The sequence below is a fragment of the Neoarius graeffei genome, chromosome 11, assembly GCF_027579695.1.
Source record: "Neoarius graeffei isolate fNeoGra1 chromosome 11, fNeoGra1.pri, whole genome shotgun sequence".
In the NCBI taxonomy this organism is placed as follows: domain Eukaryota; kingdom Metazoa; phylum Chordata; class Actinopteri; order Siluriformes; family Ariidae; genus Neoarius; species Neoarius graeffei.
In genome coordinates this window covers 38,291,344-38,309,507 of record NC_083579.1, presented here as the reverse complement: position 1 = coordinate 38,309,507, position 18,164 = coordinate 38,291,344, and the positions used below count along the sequence as shown (strand labels likewise).

At 43.5% G+C, this 18,164-nt stretch overlaps 1 protein-coding gene and 1 pseudogene across 2 annotated transcripts in view; one reads left to right on the top strand and one right to left on the bottom strand.

Moving 5' to 3' along the window:
• Positions 1–9,533, bottom strand: part of LOC132894251 (uncharacterized) — a 42,595-nt gene extending 33,062 nt beyond the window's left edge. Inside the window, exons 1-2 of one of the 2 annotated variants that reach the window (XM_060933841.1) lie at positions 4,334–9,533; positions 3,547–3,800 (exon numbers count right to left, since the gene is read on the bottom strand). In XM_060933841.1, coding sequence (XP_060789824.1) covers positions 3,547–3,800; positions 4,334–4,547 — 468 coding nt within the window. In that variant the 5' untranslated portion in view covers positions 4,548–9,533. The remainder of the gene's footprint in view (positions 1–3,546; positions 3,801–4,333) is intronic. The other variant, XM_060933839.1, reaches the window with a different exon arrangement.
• On the top strand, positions 4,826–18,148 carry LOC132893648 (ketohexokinase-like; annotated as a pseudogene).
• Positions 18,149–18,164: the final 16 nt, after the last annotated feature.

The following is an 18,164-nucleotide window of genomic DNA, read 5'->3' as shown; positions in this document are numbered from 1 at the left end:
TCAATCTTTCAATCATTCTTTAGTTCACATTCAAGGAATAAATTGCAAAAAACAAGCTGGAGGTTTTTATTTTTAAATATTGAACTCAACACTTACCTCAACCAATACTAAAATGAAATAAATAGTATAATGTAACAAAATAATACTAAAATAAAATATCATAATTAGATGTAAGAAACCACATAAGGTAACACCAAGGCAACTAACAATAATGAAAAAGCATTACCCTAATTGGTGCAAAGCCTGCATGCCCTATCAGAACATTTAATTCTGCGTGGCTTCCTGAAAAAAAAAAAAAACTCCAGTGCCCTATCGTAAGGGAAGTCATTGCTGAAGCGGGATAAACGGGATAATGCAATAAGGCCGGTTCCTCGCGTCAAGCTGCTGCTGTATGCATCAAAATTGGTTTATAGCCTGACTCAGGGATGTCCGTTTCCTGTAAGCTAAGAAGGCTATGATAAAGCTCATCACGAGCACGACGTAGGCTACCTTTTAAAATAAGGGGTCGGAAGGCGAATCGGGAAGGCTGCGTTATTTTTAATTAGCCTAACAGGCCTATTTGCAGTCCGGGTATAAGCGCACTGGCAGGCCTGTGGACACGCCTCTTTCTCTCTCTCTGTGTGTGGGTGAGCGCGCGCGTGAACGAGAAGAAAGAGCACCATGAATGAACAGAACGATACGCAACAGAATTTTTTTTTCAAAATCGCGAGTCTGATTGTGTGGCGATAGGAATCCATTGTGTGGCGCTGCGCCACACAATGGTCTATGTATGGGAAACCCTGTACCAACACAAAGGCTGTACAATACTTCCTTTCTATTTAGGACAGTTGTTGAAACAGGATTATTTTCTCATGTTCTCATCTCATCTCATTATCTCTAGCAGCTTTATCCTGTTCTACAGGGTCACAGGCAAGCTGGAGCCTATCCCAGCTGACTACGGGCGAAAGGCGGGGTGCACCCTGGACAAGTCGCCAGGTCATCACAGGGCTGACACACAGACAACCATTCACACTCACATTCACACCTACGGTCAATTTAGAGTCACCAGTTAACCTAACCTGCATGTCTTCGGACTGTGGGGGAAACCGGAGCACCCGGAGGAAACCCACGCGGACACGGGGAGAACATGCAAACTCCACACAGAAAGGCCCTCGCCAGCCATGGGGCTTCAACCCGGACCTTCTTGCTGTGAGGCAACAGCACTAACCACTACACCACCGTGCCGCCCGCCCTGCGACCAATATGACCAATAAATACTGTTCAGACCCAACTGTGAGAATGAAGTGAAAATGGCAAACAACATGAGAAAATAATCCTTTTTCAACAATTGTCCTAAATACTGCCCTTTTCCACCAAAGCAGTTCCAGGGCTGGTTCGGGGCCAGTGCTTAGTTTGGAACTGGGTTTTCTGTTTCCACTGACAAAGAACTGGCTCTGGGGCCAGAAAAACCGGTTCCAGGCTAGCACCAACTCTCTGCTGGGCCAGAGGAAAGAACCGCTTACGTCAGCGGGGGGGCGGAGCTGTTAAGACCAACAACAATAACAAGACCGCGAAAGATCGCCATTTTTAAGCGCCGAGAAGCAGCAGCTGTACAAACGCGAAGTCATCCATTATTATTATTGTTGTTGCTGCTGCTTCTTCCGTGTTGTTTTTACTTTGATATTCGCGCCAAGGTTTATGTAAACGTAGCGCCGTAACTTCCGTATACAGCGACGTAACTGACGTATACAGCGACGTAATGACGTGGCTCCGCTTAGCACCACGAGTATTGGTGGGACATGGCGATTCATTTCCGCCAGTTCGTTCATGTCGGTCAGTTCAGCAAAAAAATTCGTTCGTTCAGTTCGTTCACTCGTTCATTTTGATGACGTCACACCAAAGCGGCACAACAATGGCTGTCGTCCGAAGTTTAGTTCATCTTGCGTGAACGAGAGGCGGCAGAGGTGCCATCCACAATAGATTTTCATACATTACAATATGCTTGAGAAAAAGATGGAAGAAAAACATTATCCTAGCATTATCTGAAAAAGACTACATAAACAAAGCTCTGAAAGTTAATTAAATGTAGATGAGAATAAAGCTGTTTTTATATTTATTATATTTATTTTAGTAGAGCCATGGTCTGCCGGCTATGCAGTTGTTCTCTCAAACCCATTAAGCAAAAAAAAAATTGCTTATTTAACAGCAACACTCATTTCAGAGAATAAACAACTTTACAAGTCATCGTATTCAGCGAACAGCAGGCAGGCTGGCTGCTGGCTGTTCGTTCGTTCGCGAACTGCTGAGCTCGTTCGCTGTGAACTGAAATGTATTGCTGAGTGAGAGCTCTAAATTGTAAACTAAAGACCTGGCATGTGTCAACGCTCTGATAATAGGGCTCAGATAGCCCTTAAAGAAGTAAAGTGGCGCTGCTCTGCACAGATCAAAATGCAAGTTGGACGCCCTTCTGCTACTGAACAGATCCTGCTGATTCGCCAACGACCGAGATTCAGCGACCGCCCTGCTGCCAGCGAGCAGAGACTGCTGATTCGCGAACGACCGAGAACGAGAGGCAGCGCGAACTAGTTCTAGTCGTTCACTTCGTAGACTCGTTCAAAAAGAACGGTTCGTTCGTGAACGACACACCACTAACCACGAGTGATGGAAAAGCAAACTGGTTCTCAGCTGGCTCGCAAGTTGAACGAGTTGTGAACCAGCACCGGCTCCGAACCAGCCCTGGAACTGATTTGGTGGAAAAGGGGTAATAGAAAGGAAGTATTGTACAGCCTTTGTGTTGGTATAATAGATAGATAGATAGATAGATAGATAGATAGATAGATAGATAGATAGATAGATAGATAGATAGATAGAATATATGAAAAAGAAATATACACCGTATAAGAGAAAAACTGAAATAATCTCCACGGAAATAATTATAGTAGTGAAAGAGCCTTTTTTAAAAAATAAAAATAAAAACAGCCTGAACTGGAAAAGAAAAAAAATAACAGTGAAGGGGAGCACTATAAAGATATGTAAGGAATGTGGGTAAAGTTGAGAAAATGAGGAGGTAATGAAAGGGAAAAAGTTAAGAGATACTTTTCTTGGGGCAAATTTGATCGGATATGACGCTTTAACATCTCATCTCATTATCTCTAGCCGCTTTATCCTGTTCTACAGGGTCACAGGCAAGCTGGAGCCTATCCCAGCTGACTACGGGCGAAAGGCGGGGTACACCCTGGACAAGTCGCCAGGTCATCACAGGGCTGACACATAGACACAGACAACCATTCACACTCACATTCACACCTACGGTCAATTTAGAGTCACCAGTTAACCTAACCTGCATGTCTTTGGACTGTGGGGGAAACCGGACCACCCAGAGGAAACCCACGCGGACACGGGGAGAACATGCAAACTCCACACAGAAAGGCCCTTGCCGGCCACGGGGCTCAAACCCGGACCTTCTTGCTGTGAGGCGACAGCGCTAACCACTACACCACCGGTTTTCTGGCAAATGTCAAGATTACATATGGAGGCTGCAGTATCTTTTGTGCTTTCTGTACCCACATCCACTGTTTCTTCCTTGCATGTACTTAGTGTGGACTCAGCAAAGTGTTGAGGCTCTTCTACGAATGAAGCCATCTGTCGAAGTGCACCAGCTGCTTCAAACCGCTCCTTCTTTTCTTTCCTGGCTTTAGCCCTCTCATACCTGGTGACCTTATTCATAGTTGCTTTTTGATCTGGACTAACACTTCCTGCAGCCAGTTTTCGTGAAGGTGCCCAATCAGGGTTGGTTGTGTCATACAAGTCAGTCGATGTTCCTGAAAAATTAATAAATTGGTGTTAAAAAAACAAAAGCAAAAAAACCCAAAAAAAGACAATTTGCTAATCATGAGACATACTGATCTGAACCTATTTTTAAATTATCAATCACTTGGCACACTCGTGTATTTTACTTACGGAAACTGCCTTACTACTATTATGAATACTGTGCAATATTACTTTGCATCTGGTGGCTGAGTAGAAGGCCTATATTTCTCTATGGTTTAATATGATTTAGCCTAACCAAACTCCAAAGCCTGAAACTGACTTCATCAAACTTTAAAGGCTGTCTGATATATACAACTTTATATATTCTAGCATTAAATAGATTGTTGAATGTTATGCAACCGTAATAAGTTGATTCAACACAAATCAAATCATACAGAATAGACCTAAAATGTTTTTCAAAAATGACCCTTGCGTGAGCGATATTAAGTGTACATTACAATGTAAACGTACACTCAGCGGCTCCAGTTAGGCATTCTCCAAAAACAAACTTAAACACAATTAATTGTTTATTTAAACAACTTACCACTTATAAAATGATCGGAGCAGACTCTGCTGTGTTTGGAAGGCTGAAAATCCTTGCGGTTGATTCTCGCAAGCCATAGATTTCTCCTTTGTATGCTGAGTTTCTTTGTTTGCTCGCCTTCGTGCTCCCGTACAGTGGGAATTACATAAAAGCTCCGCTTGACGTCATCACCTGACTTATTACGAAAGCCATGAATACAACAGGTGTGCACCATTGCTAGCTTTAAATAGTAATAATGTAACTATAAATGTAAATAATATTATAAATGAATGTAACTCGCGCGTTACAATGTGTGCTCAGTGACCCGTACGGTAAGCTTGCCCCCCAAGATGGCCGCCACCAGGGAATCCCCGACTCTGTGACGTCATGTGAAAACCATGTAATGCTATGGGTGTGGTAAGATGGCGGCCAGACAGCAAACTTCCGCCCTTCCTCTCTTTTGACCAATCAGAGCGCGGCATGGTTTAACTTTCACCCCAAGTCCATGTTCCACTCACAACACTACACACGTGATACACAGTACACGCACACACACAGAAAAATGGAGCAGAAGAAGATCCTGTGTGTAGGTTTGGTGTGTTTGGACATCATTAACGTGGTGGATACATTTCCGGAAGAGGACACGGACACCAGGTTTATATACTAAAATAATCTAATAAAATATTTTAATTCTGTCCTTTATTATAACGGCGCATTAATAAAGACAAGAGTCAGGGTTAAAGTACAGCTCTTACTGCTGTGTGCATGTTAAAGGAGCGGTTCAGAAACACCCCACAGTTTTTACAGATAGATCAACCAGGACATTACTGTTATAGTGTAGCTGTTGCTCTGCAAGTCTAATGGAGCTAACAGGTAATATACACTAATGACTATCAGTTAGCGATGTGCACAATGCACCCTACAAACCTGAGGAATGTTAGAAAAACTTAGCAGTATGATACTGTTATAACTCATTATAACACTGTCAAAAGTGTTTATTAAAACCTTCTACTAATGCAGCTTTTGCAAACGTTTGGATCTGAAATTATGAAAGAAGGTCTGATCTCAGAAAAGCTTCAAGAAGTGTCCACCTTATATCTAATTACATTAACTTACAGTACAGTGTGCAAAAGTCTTAGGCACCCTGTTTTTTATACAAACTTTGTTATCGATTTCTATTTTATGACTTGTACATTATTGAGTCAGTGCAAAAACATTTTAGAGTCCAAATGTTCGTTTTCCATCACAAAATTAAATGTTACAGGGAAAAAAAGTTTGTATCTGAGCAGCACATTACATAAGAGATCACTTTTCAGATTAAAAAAAGAAAACATCATGAAGGCTGCTGGGTTTTGCTGCAAAATGAAGAAGCGAGTGTGACAGTCAAAGTGTCCAGAAGAACTGCGGCTGGTTCTGTAAGATGCTCAGTAAAACCTACAGCTCATTTCCTTATAGAACTGCACTCACTGTACCTGAGACGACTATATACACTATATTGCCAAAAGTATTTGCTCACCCATCCAAATTATCGGAATCAGGTGTTCCAATCACTTCCATGGCCACAGGTGTATAAAATCAAGCACCTAGGCATGCAGACTGTTTTTACGGTTTGGAGCTGGCCCCTTCCTCTTCCAACATGACTGTGCACCAGTGCACAAAGCAAGGTCCATAAAGACGTGGATGACAGAGTCTGGTGTGGATGAACTTGACTGGCCTGCACAGAGTCCTGACCTCAACCCGACAGAACACCTTTGGGACGAATTAGAGCGGAGACTGAGAGCCAGGCCTTCTCGTCCAATATCAGTGTGTGACCTCACAAATGCGCTTCTGGAAGAATGGTCAAAAATTCCCATAAACACACTCCTAAACCTTGTGGACAGCCTTCCCAGAAGAGTTGAAGCTGTTCTAGCTGCAAAGGGTGGACCGACGTCATATTGAACCCTATGGATTAGGAATGGGATGTCACTTAAGCTCATATGTGAGTCAAGGCAGGTGAGCGAATACTTTTGGCAATATAGTGTATATATTTTTTTTAAACAAAGGATTGTCTCACACCAAATATTGACTTTGTTTCATTTATTATGGCTTACTGCTGTTTATAGTGTTTTTTAATGTTGAAACATTTCATTTCATTATTTTAAAGCCATTTTTGGTCTACAGCATTTCTTTACATGTGCCTAAGACTTTTGCACAGGACTGTATATCATGTAATGTGCTGATAATACAGTCGTGCTTGAAAGTTTGTGAACCCTTTAGAATTGTCTATATTTCTGCATAAATATGACCTAAAACACCATCAGATTTTCACACAAGTCCTAAATGTAGATAAAGAGAACCCAGTTAAACAAATGAGACAAAAATATTATACTTGGTCATTTATTTATTGAGGAAAATGATCCAATATTACATATCTGTGAGTGGCAAAAGTATGTGAACCATTGCTTTCAGTATCTGGTGTGACACCCTTGTGCAGCAATAACTGCAACTAAACGTTTGCGGTAACTGTTGGTCAGTCCTGCACACCGGCTTGGAGGAATTTTAGCCCGTTCCTCCGTACAGAACAGCTTCAACTCTGGGATGTTGGTGGGTTTCCTCACATGAACTGCTCGCTTCAGGTCCTTCCACAACATTTTGATTGGATTAAGGTCAGGACTTTGACTTGGCCATTCCAAAACATTAACATTATTCTTCTTTAACCATTCTTTGGTAGAATGACTTGTGTGCTTAGGGTCGTTGTCTTGCTGCATGACCCACCTTCTCTTGAGATTCAGTTCATGGACAAATGTCCTGACATTTTCCTTTAGAATTGGCTGGTATAATTCAGAATTGATTGTTCCATCAATGATGGCAAGCCGTCCTGGCCCAGATGCAGCAAAACAGGCCCAAACCATGATACTACCACCACCATGTTTCACAGATGGGATAAAGTTCTTATGCTGGAATGCAGTGCTTTCCTTTCTCCAAACATAACACTTCTCATTTAAACCAAAAAGTTCTATTTTGGTCTCATCCGTCCACAAACATTTTTCCAATAGCCTTCTGGCTTGTCCATGTGATCTTTAGCAAACTGCAGACGAGCAGCAATGTTCTTTTTGGAGAGCAGTGGCTTTCTCCTTGCAACCCTGCCATGCACACCAATGTTGTTCAGTGTTCTCCTGATGGTGGACTCATGAACATTAATATTAGCCAATGTGAGAGAGGCCTTCAGTTGCTTAGAAGTTACCCTGGGATCCTTTGTGACCTCGCCAACTATTACATCCTTTGCTCTTGAAGTGATCTTTGTTGGTCAACCACTCCTGGGGAGGGTAACAATGGTCTTGAATTTCCTCCATCCATACACAATCTGTCTGACTGTGGAATGGTGGAGTCCAAACTCTTTAGAGATGGTTTTGTAACCTTTTCCAGCCTGATGAGCATCAACAATGCTTTTTCTGAGGTCCTCAGAAATCTCCTTTGTTCGGGCCATGATATACTTCCACAAACATGTGTTGTGAAGCTCAGACTTTGATAGATCCCTGTTCTTTAAATAAAATAGGGTGCCCACTCACACCTGATTGTCATCCCATTGATTGAAAACACCTGACTCTAATTTCACCTTCAAATTAACTGCTAATCCTAGAGGTTCACATACTTTTGCCACTCACAGATATGTAATATTGGCGCTCAGGAGACACGCCTCCTTACAGTGTAATGATGTCACCGCTGATGTCAGAGAGTGAATTATACTGTCAAAAATAATTTCAAACTTCCTGCAATTTATGTTAAAAATGAGTGGATATGATTTTCTAATAAGAACTTTTATATAGATAGAAGTCAATTAAAAACTTTGTGTGTGTGTGTGTTGCAGATGTGTGTCCCAGAGGTGGCAGCGAGGTGGGAACGCCGCAAACTCCTGCACGATTCTGTCTCTGCTCAGTGCTCCCTGTGCCTTCATGGGTTCTCTGGCTCCTGGACCAATTGCAGAGCAAGTGCTCTTCCTCTTCATTAAAGCCCTGCATTGGGATCAGTAACCGTACCAAACTGTGGGCACAGGGCACCATATACATGGGTTTTTTAGTGCGCGCGTGTGTGTGTGTGTGTGTGTTCAGGGTCGTAACGCTGATGAACAGGTGAAGATGATCGAGCAGGTGAAAAGCTACAAGGCCACACATGAGGAGAAGAACAGGATCACTACCTCTGTGGAGATTGAGAAAACCCGTCCCTCACTCTATCAGCTTTTCTCCCATGGAGACGTTGTACAGTCCAACTTTACTACTATCAAACTTTTCTCCAGTCTGACTTTACTACCGTCCAACTTTACTCCAGTCCGACTTTACTCCAGTCCGACTTTGCTACATTATGTGAAATGTTTTAAAATATAAACATGTATATTCCTGTGTGTCATGTAGGTGTTTGTGAGTAAAGATGTGGCACTGCATTTTGGGTTTCAGTCGGCATCCAGCGCAGTGAAGGGGTTTTACAGCCGTGTTAAAGATGGGTAAGAAATAAACAACTAAATCATCTTTAATGCTGAAATGCAGTGAATATTCTGTTCACACACTTCACACAATTAACAAGATTTATGTGAACCGTATTTGTCATTGTTCCTTTTTTTTGTACACATTTTATAGTTTTGTTCCTTTAACGATATTCTTGGCTTTAAAAGATCAGTGAAAAGGGGTTCTTTAGCTGGAACAGTTTGAAATCTGGAGGGAAAATATAATCAGGTTTATATTTTATTTACAGCCTGTAATAAAATGTTACTTTCTGTATATTAATGAAGACAGACTTCACCTGGAGTTCAAATAATAATGGAATTAGATTTCTTTGTAAAGCAGACTACAGTAAATTAGAGCAGTGTTTTTCAACCACTGTGCCGCAGCACACCAGTGTGCCGTGAGAGATCATCAGGTGTGCCGTGGAAAATTGTTCAATTTCACTTAATTCGTTCAGAAAATATTTATTTTATAAATAATCTCATTGTTGAGCGTCTGTACCTGCAATGCAGTGGCTGGCTATTAGAGCATTGTACAGGTGACAAATTTGCAGTGGTATATTTTATTCTCCACTAGAGGTCAGTAGTGAGCTTTACTTCTCCATCCCAGTTGTGCAATAAAGTCATCTCATTATCTGTAGCCGCTTAATCCTGTCCTACAGGGTCGCAGGCAAGCTGGAGCCTATCCCAGCTGACTACAGGCGAAAGGCGGGGTACACCCTGGACAAGTCGCCAGGTCATCACAGGGCTGATAAATAAACTACATTATAAACTTAAATGGGGCGGCACGGTGGTGTAGTGGTTAGTGCTGTCGCCTCACAGCAAGAAGGTCCTGGGTTCGAGCCCCGGGGCCGGCGAGGGCCTTTCTGTGTGGAGTTTGCATGTTCTCCCCGTGTCCGCGTGGGTTTCCTCCGGGTGCTCCGGTTTCCCCCACAGTCCAAAGACATGCAGGTTAGGTTAACTGGTGACTCTAAATTGACTGTAGGTGTGAATGTGAGTGTGAATGGTTGTCTGTGTCTATGTGTCAGCCCTGTGATGACCTGGCGACTTGTCCAGGGTGTACCCCGCCTTTCGCCCATAGTCAGCTGGGATAGGCTCCAGCTTGCCTGCGACCCTGTAGAAGGATAAAGCGGCTAGAGATAATGAGATGAGATGAGATGAATGAGATAAACTTAAATGCTAAGTCACAGTGTTAAGCAGGGGCGGATCCATGAAAATTGGGGGGGGGTTACAAAACAAAAGTGTATAAGTAAACCAAAGTTACTGGGTTACTGGAACAGCATCGTTAATATCTCACCGGGCAAAGTTGACCCACATTGTTCTCCTTGTGTATCCAAACTCACTAAGGTTTGCGCTGCTTCTAATCTGGCTTTCTTGGCATGTCTTTCATTTATCTTGTTGCTTCTTGATACTGCGAGATGAGTTTTCATCTTGATCTTATCTTGTCCTAATTTGAGTGTCGGTGTCCAATCTGGATTTGTTTTATAGACTGTTTGCACTTACGCCACGAATCTCCCATGATGCTCTCAGATTTTGTTGTGTCTGCCATCTTTGTGGTATAGCATCCATGGCGACCGAGGAGAGTACATTAGCAAACTTTAATTTTTCACAAATATGTCACAAATTGAGTAATAGTGACAAGGTCAGATACAGGGAAAAGATAAAAGAATGTTCAAGGGTGGATCCGTACAGCAACATTGTAGAGTATGAAGACGATGTACAGATGTGGCCGAGTGTGAATTACACAGACATCGTGAATTACCTGGTGTTAACTACTAGTTTCGTCACTGGGAAGCAGATGAAAGCATACTAAAGTTTAGTGCAAGTTTACTGTAAGGATCTAGTAAGTTCCTGATGTGATCAAATGTTGATGATGATGGATTGAGTCATCGATACGATGAATCTCCGTCCCTGGCCACTTAGTGTCTATGCCTGCGATGGCTGATCAGCCCGATGCGCGAAGCGCAAACTCGCTGACAGTCAACGCAGACAAACTGCGAATCTTGTGAAGCTTGCGGGGCAGTAATAGCAGCATGGCGACGACGACACTGTTCATTCAGCCTGGCAGTCCTTGCTTCCTCAAACAGCTGGCATCCCTTGTTGCAGGTCCTGCGCCACTGAGTCCGATCTTTGGCGGGCTTCTCGAATGACCCAGGGTCGATCCCGTAGCCTTTCAGAGAAGCTTTCAGGACATCTTTGTAGCGCTTACGCTGTCCCCCCTGCAGTCTTTTTCCAGTTGACAACTCGCCGAACATGAGGGCTTTTGGAATCCTTTCAGTTACCCATGCGCACTACATGCCCGGCCCAGCGTAGCTGTACGCGTGTAACAAGCAATTCTACACTTGGGATTTTACAGCGATCTAAAACTGTAGTGTTAGGAACTTTGTCCTTCCAGGTCATGTTGCAGATCTTGCGAAGGCAGCGCATGATGGAACTGCTCCAATGCTTTGACGTGACGACGGTATTGGGCCCATGTTTCGCAGCCATAGAGGAGAGTGCTCAGTACCACAGTCCTGTACACCTGGACTTTTGTGCTTAGCCGTATGCCATGGTCAGACCAGAGGCGGTGTTGCAGCTAGCCATAGGAAGAACCAGCCTTACTGATGCGTGCTGTGATTTCGTCATTGAGTTTAGCATTCTGTGCAAGAATACCTCCAAGATAGCAGAATTTCTTGACCGATTTCAATGCTTCTCCACACACAGTGATGGACTGAGAGCATGGTGGTGATCCAGGCCTCGGCTGGCGTAGTACCTCTGTCTTTCTGATGCTGATGGTAAGGCCATATCTGCAGAAAGCTCTTGAAAAGTTGTCAACAATGAGCTGAGCGTCATCAAAGGAATGGGGATAAGAGCGCAATCATCCACATACAGTAGATCCTGGAGTAGCATAGATGACGTTTTGGTCTGGGCCTGAAGACGCCTTAAGTTGAAAATGCTGCCATTTTACTTGGGCTTTGTGCTATGCATTTGTAACTGCAATATAAATTGGAGTAGTGCTTACATGTATATCACTTACAGTATGTCACATCTTTATATATATTTTGTCTATGGTTCACATAAATGGTAGAAATATAAACTTACCCTTTACGAAATGATCTGCACATACTCATACATATTTATAGCTGGTCTCTTTTATGTCCGATTTGTTTAGATTTGCAAGCCACTGCCTCTGTCGTCTATGGGTTAGAGCTTCCATTTGGGGTCTTTCTGGCATTTTAACAAGTGGGTAAACTAAACAATCTGACTCCAGCCTTAACAGAATTGTTCGAGCAGCTGATAACTGTGCAAATTTGTGGCATTTCCTATGAAGGTACTTATTGCTACGCATGTGTTATTCCACAAAGATGGTGGACACCGCTAAATCAGAGAGGGTCATGGGACATATGACGTCATGTGCAAACAGTCTATAGCCTCGGTCACAACCGGCCGTATGTGCTCCTACGGCCGGTCTACGTGCAAGAAACACACGGAGGGCATGCCTGAAACGCATGGAGGGCGTGCGTGAGACGTGCTGATTTTCGAGCCATAGACCGGCCGCAGAGGTTCTTTGTCATGTCAAACAAACTCTACGGGCGCTTATGTTTTTTTCAGGTTGCAAGACGAACTTACGGCCAACGTGCGTCTTTCTCCACGAACAAAAAAAACGCAGCGATTTGGGAAACGCCAAAAATCGCACAGCCAAAAAATCGTACGTCCGGTTGTGAGCTAGGCTTATACAAAGCATCATGAGAATACAGGTAATTAGGTCAGGTAAGTGTCACTGCTTACCACAGGTGGTCAGATCCTGAACCATTGGTCTGTTGGTTGAGCATGGTTATAGCCCATGGAGCTGGCTACCGGTAAAATAAACAAGCACCCCATGACCGATGCCAAGTGGTGCACTTATATTTCTGAACGATGCACGTGCATCGGTTGCATCTGTCTGGATCCATCCCTGTAGTGAAGTCGCTTCATCTCACACCTGAAAAAAAAATTGAAAAATCCAACCTTTAATTGAAATAAATTTATTCAGACAAAAACAAATCCCTCATTAAGAAATAATTATTTTCAACAAAACCACATCCCCATATTATTGGCACCCCTGTATTTAAGACTTTGTACACCCTCCCTTTGCCAATAAACCAGCACTGAGTCTCTCCAATAACATTTTCTAAGGTTGGAGATACAGAACAGGGCATCTGAGATCATTCCTCTTTACACACTCTCTCCAGATCATCCAGGATCCTCGGCCCTCTCTCGTGCTCGCTCCTCTTCAGCTCAGCCCACAGGTTTTCAATGGGGTTCAGGTCAGGGGACTGAGATGGCCATGGCAGAAGCTGGATTCTGTGGTCAGTGAACCATTTTTGTGTTGATTTGGACATGTGCTTCAGATCATTGTCCTGCTGGAAGATCCAGTGATGACCCAGTTTTAGTTTCCTGGCAGAGGCAGCCAGATTTTGATTGAAAAGGTCCTGCTATTTCATGGAATTCAAGGGCCTTTGGAGGAAAAACAGTCCCAAAACATCCACCATATTTTACAGTTGGGGCAGGGTTTCTTTTCCATTTTGATGGATGTCTAACTGAATTTAGCTGCTGTGTCACCTTATATTTGTATCCCAGTTAATCAGGAAGTCATGGATTACAGCTTGAAGGTTCCTACACACTCCAGTCAACTCAAAAATACCGTACAATTTAAAAGGGAAACGTACTTCAGTTAGGTTCACTATAATTACCAAGAGTGCCAATAATTGTGGCGCATGTGTTTTTGTTGAAAATAATTGTCTCTTAACGAGGGATTTTTTTTCTCTGAATACATTTTGTAGCGAGAACCTGATATGGGTGGAGCACAGAAGCACGGCAGGCTGTTTGCGTTTGAAGTATTCTCTTTATTGCTGCTTTTCAGCATAGGACTCAAAAAACTCTCTCTCTCTCTCACACACACGCAGGCTAGTATCGAGCCCTCGGCACCGACCTCCCCTTCTCACTCTGTTCTTATAGGGCGCGGTCACTGGAGGAGACACACAAGGTGTAGTGACATGACCACTCACCTTCCCTGACTCCGCCCTCCATTCCCAGACTGCCGCTTGGCCACGCCCCCGCTGTCACAAATTTATTTCAATTAAAAGTTGGTTATTTCTCTTTTTTTTCCAGTGTGAGATGAAGCGACTTCACCAAAAGGTGGATTTTTTTTCTAACTCTTTTTACTAATCCTTACATGGGGCACCAATAACTGTGGAGCACTGTACATTCTGCTCTCATTCTGTCATCCCTGATTCTTCTGTTTCTCCTTTTTGCCTCACAACAAATAAATAATTGAAATCATACAACAAACTCAGCATGATGAAAAGAACAGGCGAGAGAGAGAGAGAGAGAGAGAGAGAGAGAGAGGCTTTTAAACCTCTTTAATATTAAACCACTAATGGCCCTTTTCCACTACCCTTTTTCAGCTCGACACGGCTCGCGTTTCAACTACCTCAGAGCAGCACGACTCAGCTCGCTTCAGCCCTACTCAGCACCCAAAACTCGCACGGTTTTGGAGTGGGGCTGAAGCGAGCCAAACCGAGCCGAGTGGGGCTAGGGGCATGAGGAGACACTCCCCTGTGCACTGATTGGTGAGGAGGAGTGTCCTCACATGCCCACACATGCCCCGCGAGCACACTGGGATCTCTAAACACCGTAAATCCGGAAGAAGAAGAATTACGAGAATTTCTGAAGCCTTATGCGCCTCGCCTCATCTATACGCTCTTGCCAGTATCTGTTGGCGTTGTCGGTGACAACAAGCCACAGCACCAAGACCAGCAACACTAACGACTCCATGTTTGTTGTTTACTATCCGGGTCGTGAGACTACCGCTTAAAAGGTCACTGATGTCACTGTTTGCGCCGCCTAACGACATCACGTGACGTCCACCCAATGTGTCCACCCACTTCCAGCCAGCACGGTTCAGCGCGGTTGTAGTCGAAATGCAACTCCAACAGCCCCACTCAACTCGACTCAGCCCGACTCAGCACGGCACGGCTCAGCCCAACTCAGCCGCGTTGGTAGTGGAAAAGCGGCATAAGTTTAGGATGGTGGTGTAGTGGTTAGTGCTGTTGCCTCACAGCAAGAAGGTCCGGGTTTGAGCCCCGTGGCTGGCAAGGGCCTTTCTGTGTGGAGTTTGCATGTTCTCCCCGTGTCCGCGTGGGTTTCCTCCGGGTGCTCCGGTTTCCCCCACAGTCCAAAGACATGCAGGTTAGGTTAACTGGTGACTCTAAATTGACCGTAGGTGTGAATGTGAGTGTGAATGGTTGTCTGTGTCTATGTGTCAGCCCTGTGATGACCTGGCGACTTGTCCAGGGTGTACCCCACCTTTCGCCCGTAGTCAGCTGGGATAGGCTCCAGCTTGCCTGCGACCCTGTAGAACAGGATAAAGCGGCTAGAGATAATGAGATGAGATGTTAAAGTGTCATATCCGATCAAATTTGCCCCAAGAAAAGTATCTCCTAACTTTTTCCCTTTCATTACCTCCTCTTATTTTCTCAACTTTACCCACCTTACATATCTTTATAGTGCTCCCCTTCACTGTTATTATCTCATCTCATTATCTGTAGCCGCTTTATCCTGTACAGGGTCGCAGGTAAGCTGGAGCCTATCCCAGCTGACTACGGGCGAAAGGCGGGGTACACCCTGGACAAGTCGCCAGGTCATCACAGGGCTGACACATAGACACAGACAACCATTCGCACTCACATTCACACCTACGGTCAATTTAGAGTCACCAGTTAACCTAACCTGCATGTCTTTGGACTGTGGGGGAAACCGGAGCACCCGGAGGAAACCCACGCGGACACGGGGAGAACATGCAAACTCCACACAGAAAGGCCCTCGCCGGCCCCGGGGCTCGAACCCAGGACCTTCTTGCTGTGAGGCGACAGCGCTAACCACTACACCACCGTGCCGCCCGTCTTTTTAATATCACAATTTTATATATTTTTATTTAAATCCTTGTATTTTTCATGCACACTGGTTTCTTTAATATCTTATTTTGTGCAATGCCTTATTTATATTGCATTTACGAATTACAACACTTGTTTACATTTTTTATTTTGGGAGTACTGTAAATGTAATACTTTATGTAAGCCATTTATATTATGTTTCATATATTCAGTTCATATTTTGTATTTGTTTCTTTAATTCAGTATTAAATATTTTGAATGTGCAATTTCTTTATTTAATGCCTTTAAGTATTTTGAACGTGCAATTTTTTTGTTTAAATAAAAGAATGTTTTAAGACAAAGCTATTCCATTTCTTGTTAGTATAGATACACTATCAGTGGCTTTAACTGGTGATGGGGAGGGGGCGCCACCTAAAATCTTGCCTAGGGTGTCAAATTGGTAAGGGCCGGGCCTGATTTCAACTTGGAGAAAAACTGAATTTTCCTTAAGGGGGGCTTTTCCCCCCACTCCTGTTACCTATCACTCAATACTTATTGCCTTCACTTACTGAATAATTACATAGCCCTGGCAGTAACAACACCAAAACCCAACATGATAGATCTCTGCATGAAATGCAGAACTTGGCTGGAATCAACTGGATTTATAGGCTTTCTGCTGTCCTCCCTTTCATTTGCATCCATGGACCATGGGTATGAAAAAGTTCCATATCGGTCATTGACCCATTCCAGAACACCCCCACTTTTGGAAAGCTTGATACGCCCCTGCGCAGCGCCACACAATGGATTCCTATCGCCACACAATCAGACTCGCGATTTTGAAAAAAAAAAATTCCGTTGCGTATCGTTCCGTTCATTCATGGTGCTCTTTCTTCTCGTTCACGCGCGCGCACACCCACACAGAGAGAGAGAGAGAGAGAGAGAGAGAGAAAGAGGCGTGTCCACAGGCCTGCCAGTGCGCATATACCCGGACTGCAAATAGGCCTGTTAGGCTAATTAAAAATAACGCAGCCTTCCCGATTCGCCCTCCGACCCCTTATTTTAAAAGGTAGCCTACGTCGTGCTCGTGATGAGCTTTATCATAGCCTTCTTAGCTTACAGGAAACGGACATCCCTGAGTCAGGCTATAAACCAATTTTGATGCATACAGCAGCAGCTTGACGCGAGGAACCGGCCTTATTGCATTATCCCGTTTATCCCGCTTCAGCAATGACTTCCCTTACGATAGGGCACTGGAGTTTTTTTTTTTTTCAGGAAGCCACGCAGAATTAAATGTTCTGATAGGGCATGCAGGCTTTGCACCAATCAGGGTAATGCTTTTTCATTATTGTTAGTTGCCTTGGTGTTACCTTAAGTGCTTTCTTGCATCTAATTATGATATTTTATTATTATTTTGTTACATTATACTATTTATTTCATTTTAGTATTGGTTGAGGTAAGTGTTGAGTTCAATATTTAAAATAAAAACCTCCAGCTTGTTTTTTGCAATTTATTCCTTGAATGTCAACTAAAGAATGATTGAAAGATTGCCACCAAAAAGGCAAAAAACTAAGGTAAAAACCAGAGATGCACCGATTGACCGGCTGCTGCTTGGAATCGGCCGATTTTCACGTGATCGCCCATGACCGGCGACCGGCCGGGCAAAATTAAATTTTCTGCCGATCAAAACTTGTGTATCACATAAGGATGAAAGTGGAAATACTCGTAAAAAAAGGCTGCAGCTACACTGGCAGCTTGAACATGCTTTCTAGTGCGATTGTGTTGCGCTTGCGCAGAACAGCGTCAGTCCTGCGCGCCTAACGAGCTCCGGCGCACGCGCCGTTAACAAAACAAAACAAAAAAAGAATTCACTATTTGGATATCCAAATATAGTGAGGTTTTTTTTTGTGTGCCAGACATTGGATGTGAAAAGAAGAAAATGTTTGTGGTTGTGTGAATTTCCCATTACAGGAATTAATACGTTAGCCTATTACCAAACATCTAGTTAGATTTGTACAGAGAGAGAGAGAGAGAGAAATGTCTTTTTGTTTTTTACAACCTTGGTTGCACTTGATTCCATTGGAAATTACTCTACAAATACACATTTGACAAAGATGATAGAATGGCTATGGTAGAAGTATGACTGGAAATTATTTTTGTATTTTGATACTGAATGAAGAAATGGGTTGTTCTATAAGGCATAAGTTTTCAGATAGGCTTTTGAAAGTGTGTTCCATAGCAGTAGGCAAATAATATATGAGGGGTTAGTTGTTTTTGTGCCAGATATTGGATGGGAAAAGAAAAAAATGTTTGTGTGAATTTCCTATTTCAGGAATTAATATGTTAATACCAAACATTGCTTTTGATAAATGTAGAGCGGACCGAGAGGTTGCGAGGCTGCGCGGGAACGGGCCGAGTAACAACAAACAACGCAATGCCCCCGAAGAGAGCTCCTTCGGTCGAGGAGATTGAGGACATTAAAAAAATC